The following is a 25,945-nucleotide window of genomic DNA, read 5'->3' on the forward strand; positions in this document are numbered from 1 at the left end:
GGGAGTATTTCATACATTATGTACGATTAGCATGGGTGCAAATAACTCTGTTATAATACTCAGCAAGTCAACATTGATACTTTAATTTATTTAGAACCATATCCTGCTCACAGTTTATTACTGTATATCTCATGTAGACGTGATCTTTATTCTTTCTGTGCAACATCACAAAAAGAGGGAAAAGTTTGGTTTTAAAAAAAAACAACCATTTTAATTACAGGTTATTTCCTGTTCCAAAAGACTGTAATAAATCTAACTGGACTAACACCTGATCAAAGCATTATCTGCAATGGTAGATCATACATTTAAAGGTATCTACAGTGTCATGAGTCGAATGCAATTACATTAGGGTGGCATAAACTGGGCCTAATGGCCATGGCAGGGTAGGCTGAAGCTGGTCAGAAAAACTTCACCTCACAATTAAACCTGCCAACCTTGTTGCTGGTCAAGTGCCTTTGAGTTTGTGGTATCAGTCAGTATAACCATGCCAGTATTCTATCAAGCATGAAAGCTTTTCTATGGCTCTGTGCTCACAGTGGAAACAAAACGTTAGACAATGCGTGTTGAGAAGGATGTGTGAATGCTGTCGTTGACAAACTGAAGAGGAGAGTTCGAAGAGATACATCACTTTCAGTAGTAATTGGTCAGTGGAAAATGGTGGGTACAAGTGGCAAAAAAACGGCTGGTGATTTTAAGTTCATATTGAGACTGAAAATATTTTTTGAAAAATGTGGTAATGAAAATTTCCAGTGGAAAACCAACAAACACTATGTTTCCTGTGGCTGCATATACAGTATGTAAAGTTTTCATCTTTCTCAACAGGGTCTCTGGATTTGCACTCCTCCTGATATTCTGGTTTTCATTCTTGTGTAATTAAACCTATTGCTGAGCTAACAAATCAAAGGTAACACAGTCTTTAGACATACAGTATGACATACGTTGTCAATGAAACCTGAAGAGTTGGATTTCTGCAAGGGACTCCATGGGGATTTTATATTTTTCAATTACATATTGTCCAGTCAATCTATCCATTCATCTGGTAATACAAATTATATAAATATTATCTTAAAAAACAATGGGTTGAGTAGCAAACCTTCTGTATTCTCTTCTGATAGAATTAACTAAGGTAAAAGTCAAAATTAATTCTGTTCATGGAAATGTACTTAACCAAAAGGACGACTGGTATACCAGGGTGTACCTGGAATGTTGTGTTTTACATAATTTGATTGACTTTCTAAATGATTATAATTGTTTTTAATGTGTTCCATCTCTCCCTACCTATTGTGGCCCAAGTAACTGATCTGTTAAAACGAATGGATTGATGTTTTGTTTTGTTTTTTTAAATTAAATAAGCAAAATCAGAAATTGCTTGACACATATTGTCTAAAGTATTTTACTCCAATTGCTAGTCAATTATTTCTTTAAAAAATGAGACTTCTCATTTAATATTCCCATTCTCTCTAGAGGAATCATATAAACAAAATATTTAATTGACAGTCTGCTGAGTGAAATAATGACTTTAATTTTCTCACAGTTTCAATTCTATCTTTAAAGATCAATATCTACATCATGTCTCAACATCTACAAATTCTGTGGTTAAATTGTGACCTTTGACCCCTGTGAATCTGAATATGTGCAGAATATTCAAAAACTGATTGACAACTGGATGAGGTCAACACTATCAAACTCTTTTGTTCTGTGAGGCAGAGATTAAATTAATCAAAAATGACAACCCACATTATGGAATATGTTTTTGTATTCCCCACAGCAACACAATATACAGTATGTGAGAATATTCATGCACAGTTGTGTTGTACATTGAATTGAAGTACCTTTTTTAAATGATTCCTATGTAAAACTGTGAACATTAAAAGACATTAGGCTTAACACTGTTACATTTTGTGATTAGCATTAGCATTACCATTAACCCAAAACTATTGTTGCTATGCATTCAATTTGGTAGAGCAAAAGTCTTTATCAAGTATAGTATACAGTAATAATGGACAGAAGCATGGTTTTTAAGTAAAGCAAGGAGCTATGAGTAATCCTTAGTTTTCTCCGATACGGTACTTGAGTTGTATGACCCAATATCAGTATTTTAAAAAATTATTATAAATTTGCCGACTGCACAACATATCAACGCATTCACTTATAACACTGTATTTTCTGAAAAAAAAATTCTCTTGGTCTTTTTATTGACTTGAGAAAACCCTGTTATTCTGTAGAAATGTACTGTACTAGTGTTGCTATAAGACAACAGAACAAGAATGTCAACATGAGGTAGATTTATGCGTATGATTTATGTGTATGATTAAATTGCATACTTTCAATATTTAATTGTTAATTTAGATCAAGAAACAGGATGGTCAAAGTTGGTTGTTCATCAGATATAACACTCAATACTGTAAGCCTTCTGTCTCCAGTATATATTTGTGTTATGACTGCCTGGGATCTGTATTCTTGTTAGACTATTTAGTTTGCAAGGCAAATAAAGCCAATACAGCAGCAGCAGCAAAGGATTATGTAGAACAATTGGCAAAGTATACTGTATGTGACACAGAAATGAAATAACACAAAGATACAGGCTGAATTATTCTTCTCCCTTAACATAATATCCACAAAAATGCTCTCCTACAGTATGTGTTTTTATCACTAATAAAAGTGAAAGTATGGTATATTGTATGTACTGTACTTGTTTGAATTAAAATGAAGTCCATTTAGGTTGTTCTCCTGTGTCTAACAGTAAACAGAGCAAGTCTATTAACATTTCATCTATGTACATCTAAATTAAATATTCATAAAGCAGCAGTAATGGGTCCTGCTTTAGGAAATCCACCAAGCTGAGTAATAGTCTCCTGTAGCTCAAAGGCACAAACAAGAGACAGCTGCAGTTTGCTCTGCAGGCAATGATCTGTAATTCAGGAGTGTTGAAAGGTTACATTTCAAGTATAAGACTGATCCACCTAGTTTATGCATAGTGTCAATTTCAAAGCATTGTTTTTTTTTAAATTTCATCTTATGCTGTACACAAGTTATGATTGCTCAGCAAAAATAACATTAGACTGCAATCATACTCACAGGCATTTTGTGATTTAAATATTTTAAGATTTAAGAGATCTTCTTTCTACGTTCCAGGCAGGAAGCCTGAAATGTTTTCTGTATACAGTATTTAATAAGCTGGAACATAAGTGTAATGCACTGAGGTGTACTATACAACATTCACCCTTTAAAAATGTTTTGGGTCTAGGTGTTTAAAAAAGAGCTACTGTAGCTTAAGTAACACAGTGCAGTCTTGTTGGCCTCCCATTTTTCAACTACCCTAAAGATAACAAATAGTTATTTTTCTATTTTTTAAAGTATTTGATGTAATGATTTATAAATCATATGAAAAAGGGGTTCACATATAGATGGCATGCTTTACACATATGTATATTCATTTGTTTTACTTTCAAAAACTGGTTTCTTCTTCAACATTTTCACTTGAAATGACCTAAGGGAGGGCAACCCCTCTACTCCTGTCAATTGTACAGTACCTCTAGTTCTTCTAGTTCTAAAAACTGAAATGCATATACTGTAATTGCATCATCTCAGGTACATTGAAAACTCTCTTAATACAAATTAAAACATAATTTTCTGAAACTCTGGAAGCTATAAATACTCACTTTTTCTTTTCAATCAAAGGTTTCAAAGGTAGGGAACATGGAGATATTACACACGATGTGATGATAATTAAAATTGTATTTGAAACCTTCTAAAGTGATGCTTACCTTTGGAATTTTAGCATATTTTCCTGATCTTGTATCGCGGATAGTGGCAATGTCTACAAATTCCATTTCCTGCAGGGATCAGATAAGATATGCAATTACAAGAACAAGGATCATGAACATTATCAAATTAGGCAATTTTATCAAATCCCTATTGAGTGTAAATAAAGATTTCCACTTATAAGGTGCTCTCTGATATGCAGGTATATTCTGCTATGGATCATATGCTGTCATCAGTAATATGGCCAGCAAAACAGCTTGCATTAAATATATCAGTTACCTGTATCTAAAAATCACTTCTCGACAATATCTTAAAAAATTACTCTATCCTGATGTCTAGGGCAGAGTGTTCCATATACTCTCACAGCTCACTGTGCAAAACACTTCTTCATGATCTCAGTTTTCTATGTGTGTTCTCCAGTTTGTGTTCTGCTGTAGAACTCCAAAGGGTTGAATTTGTCTATGAGGATTTCAAATACTTGAATCAGGTCCCCTTATAGCCATCACTAATTTAGACTTTAAACTATAGTATGTGACTTTAAATCTCCATAGAGATTAGGGAACATCTGTTTCTAGTTTTCTTTACTAGATCAGGAAGTGACCCATCCCACGCAAGTTTCAAAACACCAAACAACAATCAACTACACTGTGCAACAAGCCATGAAGGTAAACAATAATGTACTGCAATCAGCATACTTCAATTTGCTTTATAGATCATTACTGTAGCTCTAAGGCAACATGTAATTCATATAATACACCCAGTAAAAATGTATATATTGAGACTTATCTCAATTTGATTACGGACAATAACATTTCACATTTTAAATCAAGTAGACTGTATGTATTCTACAATTCTGTTTGGAGAGCAGCTGGTTTTCTCACTCATTAAATGTTGAAATGTTCTTATTGAACTGAACTAACCTTGCTATTTGTTAGATATTTCCTTGATAACTAGAACTGTAGAAGTTATATATTAGTATACAGTATATAAAAATACTCCTAGGATACATAAAGGTACTTTATTTTAAAACAACCTTAATATTCCAATACTCTAATCCTGTTTGTGATTTATGCTATCATGTCACCATGGTGAAAGCACCCCCTTACCTTATTCTGATGAGTCCAGTAGAGGTAAAAGCCCTTTGGATCCATTTTCATCATGACAGGGGAGGTGCGAGATGAGTCCTGGTACAGACAAATAGAAACATGTAGCACTAGTTGCAAACAACTCCGACAGCAGGACACCACAGTCAAGGAAATGTTACAAACATTGCAAAGAATGTTGCAAAGTCTTTGCACAGCATAAAACAAGAGAAACCATAGCACTACCTATACCAAACCAAACTATGGTATAGCACAGCTCTTTATATTGATATTTACTGATAAACAAAATGATTGTATTCGGAGGTAATTATGATTTCCTCTTCATGTATAAAGGTTGTGCATTTTTCAACCACATCATAAGACATTCACACTCACACATTCATACTCAGATGATCAAACTGAAAACGATTTTAATTAATATTATAAATGTATAAGAAATACGATGAATGTGAATTCAAACCATTTTATTCACAGACACAGATTTACACAATTAATTTGCAAAGCTTTGCTCTGTTATAATAAGCATCCTGAAGGGCTCTGCACTCCAGTTTATCAGAATTAACCAAATTAACCGGTTTGCGCTTGTTTGGCTCTTGATTGCTGCTGTATATGGTCACTTATAGTTTCCAGTAATTTCAGGATCTTAAGAGTTTAAGTAAAATATGCTGCAGTTCTCAGCTAACATCACTTACTATCTCTTAAATGTATCGGTAAAGATATTACTCCAACACGTTTCATCTGTCAAAACATTCCATCATCATTTATGGGAAGGTACATAAAACTTTGATGTTTTGGTTTTCTATTAATTTAATCTTTTCTTTCATAAACAAACAATAAAACAAAGACATATTGTATGAATATACACAGACAGAAAAAATACACGTTAATTTATAAAGACTTGCCCTATTAAAATAAGCAGTATGAAGGGCTCTGTTTATTATAATTAACCAAATTAACCAAAGTTTCAAGTAGGTAGCTACATCTGTATGTGTAGCCTGCAAAGGAATAAGTAAAGGTTTATTCCATGCTGAAAAGAGAAGAAAAGAAACATGTTTGGGCTGGTTTGGCTCCTAATTGTGTATTTGGTCACTGATATTTTCCTAAGAGCTAATAATTTCCTTTCAGGTTCCTTAGATCTTAAATAAAACATGCTGCAGGATGTTTCATTTATCCATCACGATATATGGGAAGGAACATAAAATAATAAAACATGCTGGTTTGGATTTCTGTTTATTGAATCTGTTTGTTTAACATATAAAAGACATATTGCATAAATATAAGTTCTGTTCTAGAATATTTATTTCCTTAGGTAGTTCATGTTCTCTGCAGGCAAAAATGACATTCTATCTAGTACTTTTTATGAAGAAGCATTTTTCTAGGAGAGGTATTCACTCTGAAACTGACATTTTCTGTGGGAGACCCTGTTAACACCACTATCTGATTAAACTATTCATTCATCAGTTCTCTTAGAGTATTGTACCCCCTGAGCTCTGTCCCTGTCTTTTAGCACTGTCCTCTGCTGTCCTAGGGAATGCACTACAGAATTGCTCCATAATAATAGGGATAGTCTACACAAGCATAATCATTATGAATCAGTCCAAGGATTCCATACACAATTGTATTAAGCATGTAGCTTATTTATTCTTTTCAAACAGAATTGATCTTAGGAGTCTTATCTTTTTTTAACTTTAACTCTTCTTGAAATCTGAAAGTTCACAAATGCTTTCATTTCAAATGAAACTGAAATCACTTTTTGTACGTACATGATGAGGTTAGCATGCCTTAGGGGATAACATCAAATTCAGGTGCTTGTGGAACCAAGTACTGTAACCCAAAGACATGTACTGTAGTTTTAAAGGTAGCACAAAGATGTGCCCCTGTGATTACACCATATTTCTCCTTGACATAAGGAATGTTCTAAAATGAGACATAGCAGAGACACGTCTATCCCATCAACAAAGAGAACCGTGGTGAAAGCATTTTTAGAGAACAATACATGTAAGTTATTAAGAGAAAAAATCTGATAAACATGAAAATTTCAGAAAATTAGGGAAAAGTACTCTTGATTCTGTAGGGAAATTCTTGATCATTTAAGGACAGTCATTTAGAGAAGTCATGAGTATTCATGACTTATTTAAGTGTTCTCCATTTTAATTGCATTAAATGTCCTAATTTGATTAGTTCAGTTTATTATTTACTATTATTGACTATTGGTAGGTGTAATTGAATTTGAAGAAAATGTCTGAAAATCTAAAAACATATCCATATAAAGAAGTATAATATAGAATCTGGCTTAGGATGCATATACAGGTACAGATACTGTACAGTATAAGCATTGACAACATACTGTATCACCTACTGTATATAGTTAATACTCTAATGTCATTGTAACATTTTGTTGTCAGTGATGCTTTTTCTAAGTTGCATAAGTTCATCCATACTGTAGCAAGATGTACTAGTGAATTTATGAAAATACAAATGAACAAAACTCTGTCTGCAACTGCAGTTCTTTAGTCTTAGCCTGAAATATTGAAACTATTTCTTAAAAGAATCATAGGTTTCTGTTATACTCACATCACTCCACTTTGTGAATCGGTCCCCTTTCACCAAGTAATCTTTTATGACTGGTGGCTCTAAAAGTCCACCTTTCTCCATCTTGACACCCACGTGTTCCTAATAATGTAAGCCTAATACTTTATGCTTTTACTGTCTTGCAGATCTTTAATGCTAGCAAACATGAAATCTCTATCCTTGTTCTGATAACATAGCACTCTACCAGCCCAATCAGGAAGCAGACAAGTCATTTTATACCTCCACAAGTATTCAGAAATGACTCAAGGAGAAACTGTCAGTGACATATGCAATGCAAATCATCACGACACCAGAGACACCATATATAACCTGATCACTTCTAGGAAAGTTTTTTTATCAACCAACAATGAAACGTAAAGCAGTTGATACAATAGTGACACTTGCACAGGAAGTCATAAAATGAAAACTTCACTTGACACATAAAGCACAAAAATCTGGTAGTGGTAAAAATTTCACAGAGTAGCCCCTCTAAACAAATTTTGAAACCGTGTTGAATGAACCAGTCACTATACAGGAAGTGGTTTTTCATAAACGATTTACGGCAATAGTATAATTTTAAGCATATCACTGTGCTGTCATCTGTTAGGTGAATACAGTAATAAAAATAAAATTAGTTTGGTGGTTAAAGTTAATCAGAATTTGGTTTACATCTGCATTTGAGCATTGACCTGTAGTTAAACTTTTCAATGCAAAGCTGAAAAAAATTCCTATAACTATTTTCACTTTCTCTTGTTCGGCTACTACAGCAGTGGTGGGTAACCTTGGCCCAGAAGGTTGAAGATCTTGTAAATTGTATCTCTTTAAAAGCAGTCACAGTGCTTGGTGTTCTTCTCATATACCAAATAATGACCTGGTTATACAAAGTAATGAGATGATTCCGTTTTGTACTTAAGGACTCAATGAAAACTTAGAGCACCTACGGACATTCAGGAACAGATCTGCTACTGTATACTGCTATACTGGAGACTCTTTCAGAAGATATCTTTCAAAGCAACATATTTTAGTTTTTGACTTTTATTTTCAGTTTTTGTTGACATTTAAATTTAACCTAAAGTTGTTCATCCTGAGCATTCATGTTTGTAAGTAATTCAGCAAAATAAGATATCATTGGAGGAGATGAATACTTTTGCAAGGCACTAACTAAGCCATTGGGTAATACAGATTTTTTTTCCAATGAACTTACCTACGTAAATAAGATACTGTAGATAATATAGTTTTCTATCTAGCTTATTTGAACTATTGATAAAAATTTCATTTCATTTCTCTTTACACAAAAATGTGGCTGGCTTTCTTAAAAATAGTTTGCTGTATCTATCAGGGACTTCTGTCATCCTTGTTTAGCTTGGTACGCATCTTTTATTTGAATGCAGAAAAAAATCAGGTTAATTTAAGTCAAGGATGCATTGATCATTCAGATTCAAATCCAGAGAGTGCCATTGTTTGAATAAGATGCAAATGTGTAACTCATGACAATAATCTATGTAAATCCTATAAAGCTGACCTATTCTATGTGTTCTTTCTGCAAACTGAAGAATAAAACCATTAGATTAAAAAGGACAAGACATGCTAACATCACTGTTGATGATATGAAAGTATGATGAAATACCAGAAAACTACAATGAGAAAATAGACTGGGAAAATGGTTGATGCTTGTGTCTCTAAATGTAGCTTAAGCATACATGTGTAGTACTTGATGTTATACAGGACCTGACTCAGATACCCAAGACAAAATGGGATAATCTAACTGCACTAAGCTTATATTTTAAAAAGACAAAAATTACTCTTATCTGTATAATATGCAAAAATTGCAGATGTAACTCTTTCTTTATTTATTGATTTTTTACAATATTATTATATATTATACAACATTATCTCCCAATCTCAATACAATCTGAATCTATTTAAACGCTACTGTATGTAAAACAGGACACATTTTCTGCTTCATTTCATAACCATGCAATTCACAGCTGCTCTCTAGACACAGAAAAGGCCGCTTCCTTTTTTTATTATGACAAGAAACTCAAAGGCTCAATCTTAGCATTCAGCATTGTTACCTTTGATGTTACAACCTTTATACTACAAGCAATGTTCTTCTGATTGCTTCATTCCCCACTTGAGCATTTTATATTTTTCAGAACTTGTCGTGTGAGGCACCTGGCAAAAAGAAAATACTGTAGGCAGGTTCTCCTTCTAAAGAAAAAGTTTAATAATAATAATGTCAATAAATGAGCTAAAGAATTAGCTCATTCTACATTTTGCTTCTGTTAGGTTTTTTTATTTTTAATCTGTTGCATTTTTAAACCTGCTTCATGTATTCTGTGTAGTTCTCTGCTATTGGGATTCAGTGCAAACTTGCTATATAAAAGTATAGATATAAAATAGTAATATGAAAATATATAAACAAAAAACTTTTTAAAAAGTAGTAGTTGACTGTGCCTACAATTGAACCCCCCCCATTTTCTTCCCCCACATTTCCACGAAGACATTATTCAGAAGTCCTTTTCAAAGCTTATTTGGTTACCTACTTTGTAAAACCATAAAACACTCAATATCTCAATATGGAAGCAATTAAAATGTATAAAACAAATCTTTATCAGTTGATCTGTTTTCCTCCCACAGTCCAAAGACATACTGGTAGGTTAATTGTTTTTTGGGAAAACTGGTTCTGGTGTTTGTGTCTGTGTGTACCCTGTGATGGACTGGCGTCCCATCCAGGGTGTATCCTGTTTTGCACCTGTTGCTACCTGGGTTCAGCTCCAGAAACCTCCACAACTCTGCACTGGATAAAATGATTTAGAAAATGGATGGATGGTTCATCACTTCTTTTGTGATGAAATATCCATCACGGGAGAAACCATGCTAGCTCCTTTCAAGCAGCGTTTTCTGTATCATTTAAGCAGGACAAGGGTAGCAACACATCTTCATGAAAACTGCTCTTGACCAGACTCCACGAAGACTGGGAGTTCTGACAGAGGTACAAAGAGTGCATGTAAATGTTTTAATGAGTCAGTACTTTCTTTTTCACACAGCTAGTCACCAACAGCACTGAATACTCACTTCCTGTCTCACTCATGCCCTTCTCAACACACAATGAGAGCGTTTGAGTTGTTTCCTCACTGCAGTTTCTCTTCTGAGGACTCCTGCTCAGCAGTCATTTCCTACATATTGGGTATTCACGTGCTGTAACAGGGAGACCATAGTCATTGCAGGAATTACACATTCTCTAAACATACTTTGTCCGTCCAACTGAGAACTCAATTAACAGCCCCAACATTAATCCTAAAGTGAGAAAATTAAGAAAGCCTAAATTGAAAATAATCCTAGGACTATTATTGTAGTTTAAATTAAAATTAAATGGAACACATGATACTGTATGTTTGTCTATGATAGCAACCAGAAGTAAAAATGCATACAGTATGTTGAATTGAGAATCTTTGACACAGGAATAGTATAGCTAAGACAAACCACAGGTCCATTAGCTACTGCTTTATTCTGGATTTGATAAAGCCAGTCATCTAGGAGATTCATAAGTATAGAGAGACAATTTGCCATCTCCAGGATGTTGGGGTGCACACATAGAAAAAAATATTTCTGGAATTTAGTAGAAACACATATATAAAATTGTAGCAATTTATACTCTAGAATCTCACAGCAGATTATAGTGTTATTGAAATTTACAGGTGTTGAGAAAATCTTTCAAATACTGCATACTAGACACATGCAGTATATCCATATTGCTTAAGAGGCAATAACACACATTCCAGTAGACATATTGGTGAAGACTTTTGGTGAAAGGACTTAGAATCAATAGTAGACTCATGAATCCTCTCTCAGAATTAAGGGCAATTGTGAGCACACTATTGAAATAATTTATGAAGTATTTTATCTGGGCAGACATGCAGCAAAAACCCTTTTTGCTTAAAAACAAATTCTCATTTTTAAATGATGTGGCAAAAGCTCAACACAGGAATAATTTCAATATTGCGTATTAAACAAACAAAATTATAAGATTCTCAGGACAAAAATAAATGAGAAAAATCCCAAGTGAAATTATGCACATTACAACTGAATAAATAAAACCTCAGGGAAGAGTATGCAGCTGGAGCCAAGGGATCAGACAGCAAACCTCCAGCCCTTGATAATTTTCTGTAATAACAAGCTATGGGTCGCCAGTGCTCCTGACTAAAGCCTTCTGCCAAATGTAATGTTATGTTCAACCATTGAACAGTGCATAACAGAAATCATTGGATTTAAGTTCCTGTACTCATAAAGGCTGGTTATTTCAATTTTAACAAAATATATCACAATGTAAAAAAATTAAAAAATCTCTATGAACATTTAATCCACAACTGTGCTACAACCATGGTGGTTATTGACACAGGAAATAGAGAAAACTGCAGATAAGTATTTCCTCTCAGTATAATTACAAATTATAATCATTACCATTATTGCTTTTGTTTTCTAGTTTCACCAATATCAGATCACTTTATTAGCCATATACAATTTCTTGCATTAGGAATTCATCTTATTGCATACCCCAGCTTGCTCTCCATGAGACACAGACAGGGAGAGAAGCTTGGAATCAGAGCGTAGGGTAAGCCATTGTACAGCACCCCTGGAGCAGTTGGGGTTAAAGGCCTTGATCAGGGGCCCAACAGAGTAGGATTCCTCTGCCAGCCACAGGATTTGAACCAGCAACCTTCCAACCACAGGCACAGATCCTTAACCACAGTGCCACCACTCCTCCCATATCAAGCAATTACTGTATAGCTCATATTTATATTCTGTTAACACTGTCGATGGCAGTGTATTAGACAGGTGGAACAAGATACCTAAAGAAAATAAAACATTCCAGAATTAGAAAACATTGACTCAGAGAGGAGACAATGTTTTAAAACAAAAGGAAAGAAATATCTCATTGGATAATGGAGAAGATAATCTGGTACTATGACTGCCTCTTTGGAAAAACAGAATGAGAAGATAAAAACTGCCCTCTGGAGGGGACTGTATGAAATGAACTTTAAGCTTTAGATTGGAGACAATTCTGCATTTCATACTAAACAAATATCTAAATAATCTCTCTGAAAAATACTTGTCCCCAAATAAATCATCAAAGGATACTCATACTGATCCATTGTTTGCATTGATACTGTACAAATCCAGTAATAATCTAGTTTGATTTTAGGATACATACCCTGTTTTTATTTTACCTAATGCTAGAAAAATAGAAGGTAACTCCAATGAACTTTCCTGTTTTATTTGTTACTTATCCTACAGTATAGTACACAGTATTTTACGTGATTGTGTTTTTACCTTTTGTGTTATAGTATTTTAAATTAAACACAAATCCTCACACCCACTCATTACAAATGACCCATTTCTTGATGGTAAAGCTACTTGGGTCAATAGATGGAGAGGAATGGACAGCTACAGTCCTCAAGGGATAGATAACTAGTTCAATTAAGTACTTAAGGTCAGACGTGGAATGGAAATTAAAAAACACTGCAACCCTTAAAAGAACTAGAGGAGCCACTCTCTTCATTTGCAGGAAAACAAAGGGTGACATCTGTTTTACACAAGCTAGCTGATTCTCTCAGGCAATGGGGTAAGAATGCAGGTTTTCAGCCATTATTTGCCTTGATTATCAGCATATAGCAAGAATAACAACAGTAACCTTATTCACAGCTTGAGGTCTAATTCAAGTATGTGAACATCTTTCATGGCTACAGGATGCTGAAACTAGTTGAACTATTGTCTCTCTAAAAATATAATTCTAAATCACCTACCTGCAACTTAAAGCTGCAGGAAGTATTTAAATTCACTGACATACAGTAATTCTGGTGAAAAATATTATATCTTGTGGTCACATGTGCTAGGTTCCTATAACTTACAGTTAACACAAGAAACTGAATTACAGATTAATTTTTTATAGAATATGTTTCAAGCAGGCCTACAATAAATGAAGGGCTGGCCTCACAAGGAAGAGCTTCATGTGTCGGTAAGCCCAGACATGAACCCCAAAAATGTCAGATACAGTAGATGGTTATTTTCTCCAATGTGAAAATTTGTCATGCTAAACTTAATTTACAGTTTTGAGGGCATCTATTGGTTTAATCTCATATGTTGGGAAAATAAAGGCGTCACAGCAGAAACGTTGTGTTTCTTTACTTCTCTTTTCATCAAGGAGGAAACTGATTAGGAATGCCACTGTGACAATGACTTTGAAAAAGCTGCTGAGTTCAATGACTGAGATAGGAGAAAATACCTAATGTTTAGAAGAAAATAAATCAATAAATTAAATACCTCAAATTCTGCATTCTCAACAAAGCATTTAAGTGATACTGCACACATATGGCAAAGTTTGTTTTGTAGTCAGATGAGATCTAACTGCAAAATGTTACATACTGTATAGTGCAAACAACACATCATCCAGTCAGCACGATCCCTACTGTCAAGCATGGTGGTGGCAGCATTATGTAATGGGGCTGTTTCTCAACAGCAGGGACTGAGGCTCCTGTCAAGACTGGGAAGAAATGAATGGAGCAAAGTACAGGCAAATCTTAGAGGAAATCTGGCTTCCATCTGCTGGAAGAACTAAAAGTGGGACAAACAAATCCCCTTTCAGCAGACCAGTGATTTCATTGAATCTAATTCAATAAGTTTGCACTTCCTTTCTGAAATAGGTGACATTCCAGGAAGTGAAATCAACTTTTGTCTTCCTAATCAGCATAATACTCAAATTCTCAATTCCATATAGTCTACCAATCAAATACCTGGGTGTTTTGTAATAAAGAAAAAAGGATTCATTTCAGTAATACTGGGCTCTGTATGGCAGTTCACCTTTTGACATTATGCAACCATCTCAAACTACAGAACAACAATGACCAAGTGAAAAGACATTTTTATGTACTAAGTCAGCTAAATATTTCTATTTTGGAGGTTTTGATGTTCCCGTGCAAATTGGCAGCTGATGTTTGATTATATATTATCCTTAAAGAGCACAGACTTTTCTATCTTATGGTTGGGTGTAGATAGCCTTTTCTACATCAGTTTTTCAAATGTCAATGTCACCATCCCTTATTGAATGTTTCCGAAAGATTCTGCTTTGTCTGAAACTAATTTCACATCTCTCGCAGATATTTGACAATGGTCTGCTTACATTTATGCAATGTAAGTGCTTTCCATGTCATATAAAAGGGCAAACGTGTTTAAACAGTTTATATTTTAATATGATTTTATCTTCAAATAATTTTCTTAATTCTTAATAATTTCTTAGTTTTTTTTATACCAGTAAACTGGGTCTTAGTATGGTTTTATGTGAAAAGCATAATCCAAAACTAAATCCCTGATTATCTGTAATGGGGTGGAGTTGCACAACACATCTTACACTCAGTTTCATCACGTTGTGTGTTAAACGAGTTTCAATGGCTCCTTTTTTATATTGGTCAGCTATCGAGAATCGAGAAGTTGCTCTCCGTGGTGCTGAACTGATCCGGAGATCAGAGTTGGTATCCGAAGACTTGACGATTGCGGACATATTATACACTCACGAACAACAGTAAATTATTCCGGGTACTTATTAATAAAATAACAATAACATATATGATCTTTTAGGAAATAGAAAGTATATGTAAACGTTCTATCCCACTAACATCGAATTAGATTTATAAAGATTAAAATTCCACATTATGTATAGTCAGTTGTAAAACAGCAAAGACGCAAAGGTAACGCTTATCAACTACAATTGATTAATACGGTTGTAGGCATATATGTTTTATATATTGTATACAAGGCCATGGTGTAGTGCAATATTTACAAAGGGAAGAGGGGATACTGGAAAATTGTAGGCAAAAGTTAAAATCTACCATTATTTCAATCACTACTATAAAAATTGCACGTGAAAAATAATCCTTCGTTTTTCAGGGCTAGAAACTGTGAAAACTTCAACGGATTTGCGTCGCTAGTGAAATGGAATGTATGCGCATGTTTTAGCCAGCTACCGTCCCTTTAAGAACCCTCGCCCGCCTCCTTCCTTCTGTTTGTTGCAGAACCAGACACTTCATTTGCTGGATAAGGGAGACAGGCGGCTTGTGTACCTTATGATCTCATTTAATCACTCTGATAAATCACAGTGAAGCCCTTACTGCGGAATTGCTGTATCCCTTGGAGGTTTCAGTGGAATAAACAATCTTTTTTCTGGGTATCGACAGAGTTCACGAATCCAAGAAAGGACCAGAAAAGAACAGACCAATTTATTATTCTCAAGCAAAATGGAATGCTGCCATGGATTTGAGACAGACGCTGTTACGCTTTCAATAACGGGATGAATGAAAGAAACATCTTTCTCTTAACAAAATAGACAATATTGTGTCAGTTTTTTTGTGCGTCTTCTCTTGGATTGTGGATAATCAAAAACGTTCAAGACGGACGGGGTAGTGGAGCACAGAGGTAAAAATCGGGGGAACATGAGGGAGAGGGACTTCATGCCCAGTATGGAGAGGGGCAAACCTGCCACATACACCGGGGACAAAAAGGCAAAGATGGCTGCGAAGACGAACAAAAAGTGGGTGAGATTGGCCACGGTTTTTGCTTATGTCTTATCCGTGTCCTTGGCAGCTATAATCCTGGCCATTTATTACAGCCTGATCTGGAAACCGACGTCTGCATCAACAACATCTGGGAAACCTGGGGGGCTCGAGGAGGTCACTGTAGCCACCAACATTTCTAGCACTGAGAACAATTCGTCACAGACAGACCTTTTGTCATCAGTCAATAAAACCATGTCTAATATGAGAGCTGAGCCTCAGACCAAATTATTTCCATGGGAGGATAGCAGTAGTAAAAGTCCAGCAATAATTCCAGACGACATTTTACCCCAAAGCATTCATAGTAGTGCAACAGGACGCTATACATCTACACCGAGTTACACAGCCACGGAAGCCGCAAGATTGCTTATAAAGGCAAAAGAGAGCAAAGCCTCGAAATCTGCAGATGTTTCACAAAACAATCAAAAAATGCGTGCGGAATCTGGAAGCGCTTTACACTTGGCTGCTGACAGGGAGACGAGAGAGGCGCTGAGGCCGATAGCTACCAGTGAAATACATCAACAGCACCTTGATGGAACAGGGACTGGTCCCCAATTCGATAGGCATGTGGCGGATGCTACTCCTAAGAACCAGCAACCTTCTTCGGAAACCCCGGCTGTTGGTACTGCAAGCTCACAAGGACTGCAGAGGGTAAAGACAACTGACCAGGCCGGAAAGGTTCTGACGGATACAAATCGAGAGCTGGATAAAACAGAAGGGTCTTCTTCCTTGTCAGAGGACCTGGTTACTAAGGACACAGAGGATGCAACAGTGAGAAGTTCATCAACTTCAAAACTCATATAATCAGCTAATAACTCATTGATTCCGCTTAAATAAAACATACGCATATATAGCTCCGACTGTAAACGATTACCATTATTTAGACAAGTCACCATATTTTGTTATGCCTTAAACGACTGTCATCTTTGTTTTGGATAGTCGATACTTTTCTTCGCATCACCAAGGTCTGGAAGAGTCACATCTACTGTATGTCAGATCCATTTTATATCATTTAAACCTATATATATATAAAAGAACGGCGCTTTTGCATTGCAGAACCTGTTAAATACAATGTGATTTATATTCTCGACAAAGCCTTTCAACTGACAAAAAGACATGCCGCGGATGAATTGTTTAATTTGTAAGGGGAAAGGCTATTTTTTAATATTATGGTTTGTCTACATATATTGCTTAATACTAATTAACCAGGATTCCACTGGCTTAAGGGAACCGGTATTGAGTTAAGCTCAGGTATGTGCATAGCTAAATATAAAACTATGTAAATGTGAAATATACTGTATTTGGTACTGTACATAAAGCATATTGTAAATGCTCCGACCTGAGTTAAAAATATACAAAATAGATACTTTTTATTAAAATAAGTGTACAATAGGTATATACAGTATCACAAAACAAAATAAAATTCCTTGTAAAAATGCTTTGTGGTTTAAGGTGTTGTGAAACAAAAATAATGCAAAGCTTCTTAATAATAATTTAACCTTGAACTCAATATTGAGAGATTAACCTTTTAAGACAAAATCACATGCATGTGTCCTGAACTATTCTACGCATGTTTTTTTATGTAAGAGGTTTCAATTACCACCCTAAAATCTCTTGAAAACTTTAACTTATTTACTTTAGAAGTAGCCCTGTTTTTCTCTCGATACTACTTTAAGAACAGCTCCCTAGACATGGCGGGTGCGTCGCGAATCTGGTTTACGGGGGGTTTGTTTTGTAAAATGTTGTTTTGCTTTTCAAAAAAGTAAACACTGGTAAAAAGTAATAATTATCCATTAAATTATTTTAAAATTAATCCTAAAAACAGCAAAATACATTTTTGAAGCACCCCATTTATAGAGCACAGTATGATATCAAATACTTTTTTACTAAATATTTTCAAAGATACCTCGGAGCTTGTTATTTTTTAAGCCAGTTAGTAAATTTTGAATTAAGCCATCCAGCACCCTTAGTATTAAGGGTCAACAGTTTTATTAAGGTAATAGTATTTTTTCTCTTTAACAGGTCCATTAACTTAACATAAACAAGGCTATATGCTTCTCTTTGATTTCTACTAATTTGATAAGGTCTTGCTAACATCGAGATGCGATTCTCCAATTATAGGTTGATAAAAGCTAGTTGTCTTTGCAATGGCGCAGATACTACTAGTAGAATAATTTGAAAGGTAATGCACAAAGACAGTAGCTGAAAATTTAGATAGAACTAGATTACTCCGAGTCTGGACACAGTTGTAAATGCAAATAAGCCTTTTTTTTCTTCACAATCTGATTTATTCAATTAGGTTTCGTTTTTCAAAGACTTCAACAAGTAGGCTCGTGCAGTGGAGCAATTTTGACCTCAGGCAGGAGTGAGGATTCATCTTCTTTTTTCAATAACATAAAAGCACAGCTGGAATGAACTGCGTATATATTTAATATAGTAAAATCAGGGAGAACCCTCAACTATAACACAAAAAATGCTATTAATTTATTTCAAAAATGATATTTCTAAAGAACACCTGCTAAATATATCAAACATTTGCAGAAATAATTCATGTACTGTTATTCTCATCATTCCTTTCCCCTTAGTATTTGCTAATATGCCAGCATACAATGTAGTCTTGTATACAGTACCATGCAGCTAGGACTTGAAGTCTTAAAGTGTCCTCTGTGCTACCTTCAATGATTGCAATGCAAAATGCAAAAAAAAGTTTTTTTTTCTTTTAGTTGAGGGGAAGTTGTGAAGGGCTTCTCTAGAATTAAGCTAACAAATGTCATCAACAACAACTGCCGAGATCTAAATATATGACCTTACATTCAGAAAGATAAGGAAGAGTGAAATGAATAAATAGAATTATTTCCCCATTGCAAAAAAGGACGTAACTAAAACACTAATTTAGCATTAATTTATGGTAAATGGTATTTAAAAATACTCATTACATATTACTCATACTGTAATTCACAATGAGTCAGTTTGCATTGGAAGAAGATTAAACACTATTTACTTGGCAAAACAAATCAGTATTTTCCTCTTTAATCCAAAACCATATTTGGATACCTGTATTATGTATGGTTTTTAACACATAGCCATACTATCATTAAGTAACAGAAGGTTCTGTCTTTGTCAAGATGAAATCAGCAAAGGAGTATAGAAAGCTGGCACTTTTATTTTTTTTATTTGAGTCATGTACAGCCTTGTTGAACTTACAGACTTATGTTTAGAAAAAAAAACTCTGCAGCATGTTTATTTTTAGGAAAAATGTGCCAAAGGGCTCTAATTGATTGAAGGCAGTTAAAAGCTAAGGAAAGACAGAATACATGAAACTATGCGTTCCTATGAAACTTACTGTTTTTGTTTTTATTTCCATTTATCAAGTGAAATACAGTATAATGGTTTACACATACTGTATATGTTACTATGAAGTGTTACAAACACTGCTACTGTATTGCCAAAAGATTTTCTTTTAAAAAAATGAAATATCTCCGTGCATAAGAACCTGTATAAAACCAGAAATGGTGTTTGCTGGAGTTCAGCATTCTTGCACTGAAGTAAGTTGATGCATATTTTGCAGGGTGCTGAGTTTTCACCATTTTCAGTATGATCTGAATTAAATTCACTATTGCATTGCACTTCCTGTTTTGGAAAAAAAAGTGCAATCTTATTTCTTTATGATAATTCTTCATCAGCTTCAAGATTTCTGGATGGAAACTACATACAGTAATACTGCTAGTTCAGTATAAATGGGTACAGTATAGTCTGTATTTGGTGCTTGTCTACTGTATTTTAATATAATTAAAAGGAGTTCACTTCAGAAGGGATGTCACCCTCCCTCTTCCCCGATGACTGTAATTGCATAACAGCTAAAAACCAAGGGGAAGCATAAGAGGATTTCTGCATAATCTCACTAAAGAGCTATATGCATATTTACTCTTTCAGTGTGAAGTTTATTTTTTTATAAGCAAAGAGGAGATAAAACTGCTAACATCCAGCCAACCACTGTGTAATAAATGCAGCAAGATAAATATGCCATTTACAATAAAGTAGCACTTTAATTACTTTTGCTGCACAGGTCAATTAAAACCAGCATCAGGTCTCATATTTCAGAACAAAACTATATGAAGATAATTTTGTAGCAGAAGAAGCACTGGGGTAATGCATATTGTGCTTTCTCTACCAGACCTAACTTATTCAGAAAAACACAGAAAGACTGGATAGAGGAACGTGTTAGTCATTATCTTGCAAGCACCTGATGAACAGTGAAAGATTTAACTGAATAAAACAATTTTTATGTGTAGCTGTTACCTACTGTAAAATAAGTTTTCATTTTTGTCTTCAGGCAGTGATACAGTAGAAAGAGAGATACATATTTAATCTTGACTAGCTCCTTGTTGAGGACTTTCAAGGTACTTTTTGGAGGACCATATTAGATTTTATTCCAATGTATTAATCTTTGTTTGATCTAAGTCTGGAGAAATGTGTTACTTAATGAAAATAATTTAATAAGTCCTTCAAGAATCTAAATTTGAAACCTTGCACATACTACTCCTTCAGTAAATGGTGTAGAATATTTTATGAGACCACTACAGTATACTGTATATATTTATGGAATATGTTAGAAAGAATTTCACACTGATGTTCCTAAAACAACATTTTGTGTCACATCATGAATCCCAATGTTGCAGCTTTAGCTATTAATGAAGTTGACTAAAGATGAAGTACTGTATAAGAAAAGAAAAACAGAAAAAAGAAAAGTGATAAGAGAAAAAAAGGTAAGTGAAAGAAATAAAATTTATATAAATGGTACTGTATTGTATATTGTACATCAATAACTTTAATTTATTGATTGTGTGAGATCAGGTCTATAAAATTACACTCCAATGCTGGGGTTGGGAGTTGGTTGAATTACTGTACCCAAGGGGATGTACAGATCCTTCTCATATCTGAATGCAATAATGCACCGTACTGCCTAATGCAAACTACAAAAAAGATATAGTAATAAGTCTGAGTTACAATACCTCTGATATATGTCTCTGTACTGTATATGTGCTGTAGAAATCAAATGTTACAAGGAAAGTGTAAAATATTACACTTTTCATTAAAAAGCAAGTTTTAAAAGATAAAAGAAATATTCAGGCATCACTGGACTATAGGGAGGCACTCTGTTCAAACACATGATTTTTGGACAGCATTTAATGTTTATTATAACATTTAAAGTATGTATTTATTTTTTTGGAGGTACAGTATAATGTGACAATTATTTTTTTCCCTGCTACAGTATGTGGGGGAATACAATTTTCAGTCAGTTGCTGTAGTAGTAGATTTATTTTCCAATTGCAGGATTTCTGCAAGTCCATTTAATTCCTGAAATCCATAATACTTATCCATGGAGCTGAGCACAGCAAGCATCGCTAGAGTTATGTCAAATTGCAAACTGTGCTGTTATTTGCCTGGAAAGAGTTTAGAGTCCAGGACCAGAATGATTCCTGGTCTGAGAAATGTCATACACAAGCAAGTTAAATGTATTGATTCTCTACAGTTCTGAACAGAGGTGTTTGCAGAGGGATTTGATTCAATTATTTTAAAACCCTCGAAGGTATTCCAAGTCAACCTAATGGACTATTTCCAGCTCTGCAATGAGAACCCGTGGTCACATGTGGCAATAAAAAGCAGAAGCACTGAAAGTAGGAAGTTCTTCTTCACAAAAAAATCTCAGAGATGCTAGGAAAAATGCCCCAACTATGTTATTGAAGCTGTTTTTTTTTTTTGGTCTCAAGAGTTGAAAGGAATTTGGAATTTGATTCTTTTTTAGGTTGACAATAAAATAAATTAGAGTTGTTTGGTTTAATATTGTTTCTAGCCTTGTGTTTTTAAGAAACGTTTCATATGAAAGGAAGCTGCGTGCAGTCTTTCTCCTCTCGTTAGCATTATGATTAAAAACTATTTCCAACAATATTCTTTGACATGTATCCACACTTTCACTTGACGATTTGTTCAAACACCCATGACCCTTTGTGTATAACATGCTGGCTCTTTTCAGCTTTGAAGTGAGCTTTTCATTAATTTATGCTTGCTGGTCCTAGTGTCGGAGCAGAGTGTGAATTATGAAATCAAGCAAATCTTCAGCATGTTTTAACACTTCTGTGAGCAATGTCCTATACTGCTCTCGGCTTCTGTTTATTTTTTAAAATGCATAAAAGCAAAAAAAAATGTTCAATGTAAGTAAATTAAAAAAAAGCACTCTTTGCAAAACACCATTACAGACATTGTAAATTATTAATGCTGGGGAAAATGAGTGATGACTCTGAACTACAATCATAATAAGATTTTTAGTTTACAGCAGAAAACAGTTACAGACAAATGCTTTATTCATTATAACAAAGAGAACCAATAGGTCCTCTTTAGTTCTGGATTTCTTATGTGGAAATTCTGCTTTTACTTGTGTAGATGTGTACAAGAACAAGTGCCAACAATCAGCAGACCATTCAACAGCCCTCAACTCTGAGAATAAAAGCGACCTCACAGGTTTTCCAAACACTCAAACAGGCTGCAGGTTTCGAACCGAAACAAAAGATCATTTAAATTAAGTGTTTTATCCCTGCTGACTTAAAGTTTGTGGGAATTTAGGGAAATCCATGTATTTAGGAACTGGTTAATAGAATAAAACAGTGAGAACAGTTAAGGGGTAAATGACATCAAACTGGTTAATAATTGGGAAGTAATAGGTGGAGTACCACCAGGATTTGTATTAGGGCCATTGCATTTTATATCAATGACTTAGATTATGGTATGTTAAGTGAACTAATCAAGTTCATATAAAATACTATATGAAGCTTAGCAAACAGAAACCGCTTATATTAGAATTCAAAACTGGAAAAACATATGGCAGATAGCATTCAGTGTAGAAAAGTCTAGAGAGTTACATGCAGGTAGTAAAAACCTAAACTAATAACGAAAGATAGGCAACACTGACCTTGAAGAGGCTATCTATGAAATAGATTTAGGTATTTGTGTTAATACATAATTTACACCTTCTAGACAATGTAGGAAAACATTTAAAAAGGTAAATAGAATGTTAGGATATATCACTAAAATGGCATACTTTACTTCTAGAGGTGTATCAAACAAAATTGCACAATTCACTTCATTTCAGACTTCATTTTGAATATTGTGTTCAATTCAAGTCACTACATTACAAAAAATATACTGTTACACTGAAATCAGCCCTAAAAAAGCAACCAGATACTGTACTTTCCAAAACTGGAAGTAAAAATGCTGTCTTTTCATTATAACATTTTCATGTACTGCAGTCACTGTGTAAAAACTGTCTCTGATTTTACTGTAAGACAGTAACACTGCACATACAGTACACCTTCATACCAAAATCTAAAATTCACAGTAGTTTAAAGTGTACACACCAGTGGAACCAGTCATTATTTCTGGCTAACCAGACCCTGTGCTTGGGAAAGTGCTATGATTAGATGCTAGAGGAGTGACGTACATGCTCAGTGGGGAAGAAGACTTTTTTAGCCCTTCTGCTAGAACATTTGTCATAGGAACCTGGGAATTAGGGGTTACAGCCTTCCTCCTGTGCTTAAGTCCATCATTGAATAATTACAGGGATGGTCAAAAGCATGACTAGGACATACACACTAGACACACAAACAGTAACAGGAAAAGAGACACAAACCTGAAACACTAATGTGGTGACTCCCAGCATAATGTACAGGTTGACATACTGGGCTTTAATAAAATAGCCCACAGCAGTATGTATCACCCTTAGGCATAGCCATGTGCCCAAGGCCAACCTAACAGATTAATGTGTTGCTGTCTGTTTCAAACTGTGTCAGGTGCTGTGTATTGTCTCAGAATCAAGACTGATGATTTTAACATGTCTTCTGTGTTAGCAGTTTCTGACTACGAAACACAAATACTGTAGTACCACCTAGATAGAATTCACATGCTCGCACTAGGTCATAAAGGGCTTCCATTCAATGATAAATTCTAGAAGCAGTTTTAACCAATCATTTTTATTACTTATATCTAGTAGTAACATTTAGTGCATTCCAAACTGCCTGTTTTGCAGATTTTCCAGATTGTGTTTTCCAGTGTAAACAAGGCAGGCTTGAAATTAATTTTTCCTGTTTCAAGAGCAGTTTTATTCTTGATAATGCTATTTAAAAAGCATGACGTAGTAGCATGGTTGTTAGCATGGCCGTTTGGATTCTAGGTTTAATTTTAGAAGGAAGTGCCTTCTGTGTGGAATTTACATACAGTACTTTGTCTTCAGAGGGTGCTTTTTTACAGGTATGCTGGTTTCATGGCAGTGCCCAAAGACTGACATGCTATTCAATATTATCAGTTTATCTGTGGCTCTGCTATGGACTGGTGTCTCATTCAGGGCTAGAGAAGTCATGTACTAACAGTCTCACACAGCACACTGCTTCCAGAATTGTAATCAAAACAAGAAACTTACCTACTCCGATTAAGCACTATATTTCTGTAACAGTTTTGTACTGTACCAATTCTGCAAGAAATGGGACATTTGAATTAGTTACAACAGTAGGATAGTTATATTTTCTTCCTTACAGACATCTGCAAAATGCAAAATAATGAATGATAAGAATTTGTTACACCGTGTATGGAACATTTTTCATTAATTCATTTCATTAATCAATTTTCATTATAATGTAGTATCTCAAGGTTTTTTTTATCTTCATAAAGCTTGATTGTAAAAAGCATGGAATTAAGCCAGGTCAGGTATAATATTTCTGATTTTCCGATAACGCATTTAATTTTGCCAAATATGCAAATAAGCTTGAAGTGGTGATGGGACGTCTGTGAATAACATTTATAAAAAACATAAACTTAAACTGTTTTTTTAAATTAAGACCAGTCATAATAAGATAGCACAATTTATTACTTGACTGGAGATCTCCCCTGTTCCCCAATTTGATATTCCAAGTGCTAAAATTACCTACTATTGACAGAGCTCCTTCCATGGCATAGTACATGTTATTGGCAGCTTTAATTGCAAGTATTTACCTGACATATTGATTTTGCACGGCTTTTATGTGTATGATCTTCTGTCATATTGTCTTGTAGTTTTACTCCTGCTTTTACAGTCTTCACAGTTGTGGTATTAATAGTACATGCATGCTACACATTAGTTTTCCATGATTTTTTGGGGATCCCTTGAGATGAAAAGTACTTAACACAATCTTACAAATTAAATTAATCATTGCGCTTTTAAAGGTTTGTGAGAGTCTGAGACAAACTACTAAGCTAAGTTGTTGAAACTGATATAATCTTTTTCAAATAATTTTTCAAATAATGGTTGAACGAGATCTTCGGATCAATTAGCTCAATTAGCTCATAGCAACAAAATCAGCCAGATGGCCTGAATGGCTTTGTATGTTTTCTTATGTTTTTATGTACTTTATACCAGACGGTGTCGCGGGAAGCCAGGGTCTACACGGCAAGCAACGAACACAAGGCAGGGTACGCCCTGGTCAGGGCGCCAGTCCGTCGCAGGGCAAGTGCAAGTCCATCAGACATGGGGATAATTTGGAGGCCAAGTTAAAGGCCGAGGGGGGAAATTTGGCCCTGACACCAGAATAACTCCCTACTCTTATCGAGAAAAGGCCTGGGATCTTTAATGACCACTGAGAATCAGGACCTCAGTTTAACGTCTCACCCGAAAGATGGCGCCCACTACAGTATTGTGTCCCTGCCACTATACTGGGGCATTAGGACCCACACAGACAGCAGGATGGGTGCCCCCCGCTGGTCCCACTAACACCACTTCTAGCAGCAAGCATAGCTTCCCAGGAGGTCTCCCATCCAGGTACTGTCCAGGCTCACACATGCTTAACTTCAGTGGGTAGCCAGTTGAGAGCTGCAGGG

The 25,945-nt window shown here is 35.0% G+C and overlaps 2 protein-coding genes across 2 annotated transcripts in view; one reads left to right on the forward strand and one right to left on the reverse strand.

Annotated features, from left to right (window-relative positions):
* The window catches only part of plcb2 (phospholipase C, beta 2), a 37,424-nt gene extending 29,901 nt beyond the window's left edge, over window positions 1–7,523 (reverse strand). The window contains exons 1-3 of the mRNA XM_088925219.1: window positions 7,443–7,523; window positions 4,872–4,949; window positions 3,768–3,836 (exon numbers count right to left, since the gene is read on the reverse strand). Of these exons, the coding sequence (XP_088781345.1) occupies window positions 3,768–3,836; window positions 4,872–4,949; window positions 7,443–7,523 (228 nt within the window). The remainder of the gene's footprint in view (window positions 1–3,767; window positions 3,837–4,871; window positions 4,950–7,442) is intronic.
* Window positions 7,524–15,517: 7,994 nt separating this feature from the next.
* LOC148828342 (uncharacterized) lies at window positions 15,518–17,481 on the forward strand. The gene has a single exon (XM_088925970.1). It carries the CDS (start codon window positions 15,926–15,928, stop codon window positions 16,847–16,849), a length of 924 nt encoding a protein of 307 aa, XP_088782096.1. The 5' UTR covers window positions 15,518–15,925; the 3' UTR covers window positions 16,850–17,481.
* The last annotated feature ends 8,464 nt before the right edge of the window (window positions 17,482–25,945 follow it).

This window comes from Atractosteus spatula, chromosome 9 (assembly GCF_055471065.1).
Source record: "Atractosteus spatula isolate fAtrSpa1 chromosome 9, fAtrSpa1.hap1, whole genome shotgun sequence".
NCBI lineage: Eukaryota > Metazoa > Chordata > Actinopteri > Semionotiformes > Lepisosteidae > Atractosteus > Atractosteus spatula.

Coding starts and splice junctions, on each gene's coding strand:
- LOC148828342 (XM_088925970.1), top strand. CDS start 15,926: ATGAGGGAGAGGGACTTCATGCCCAGTATGGAGAGGGGCAAACCTGCC.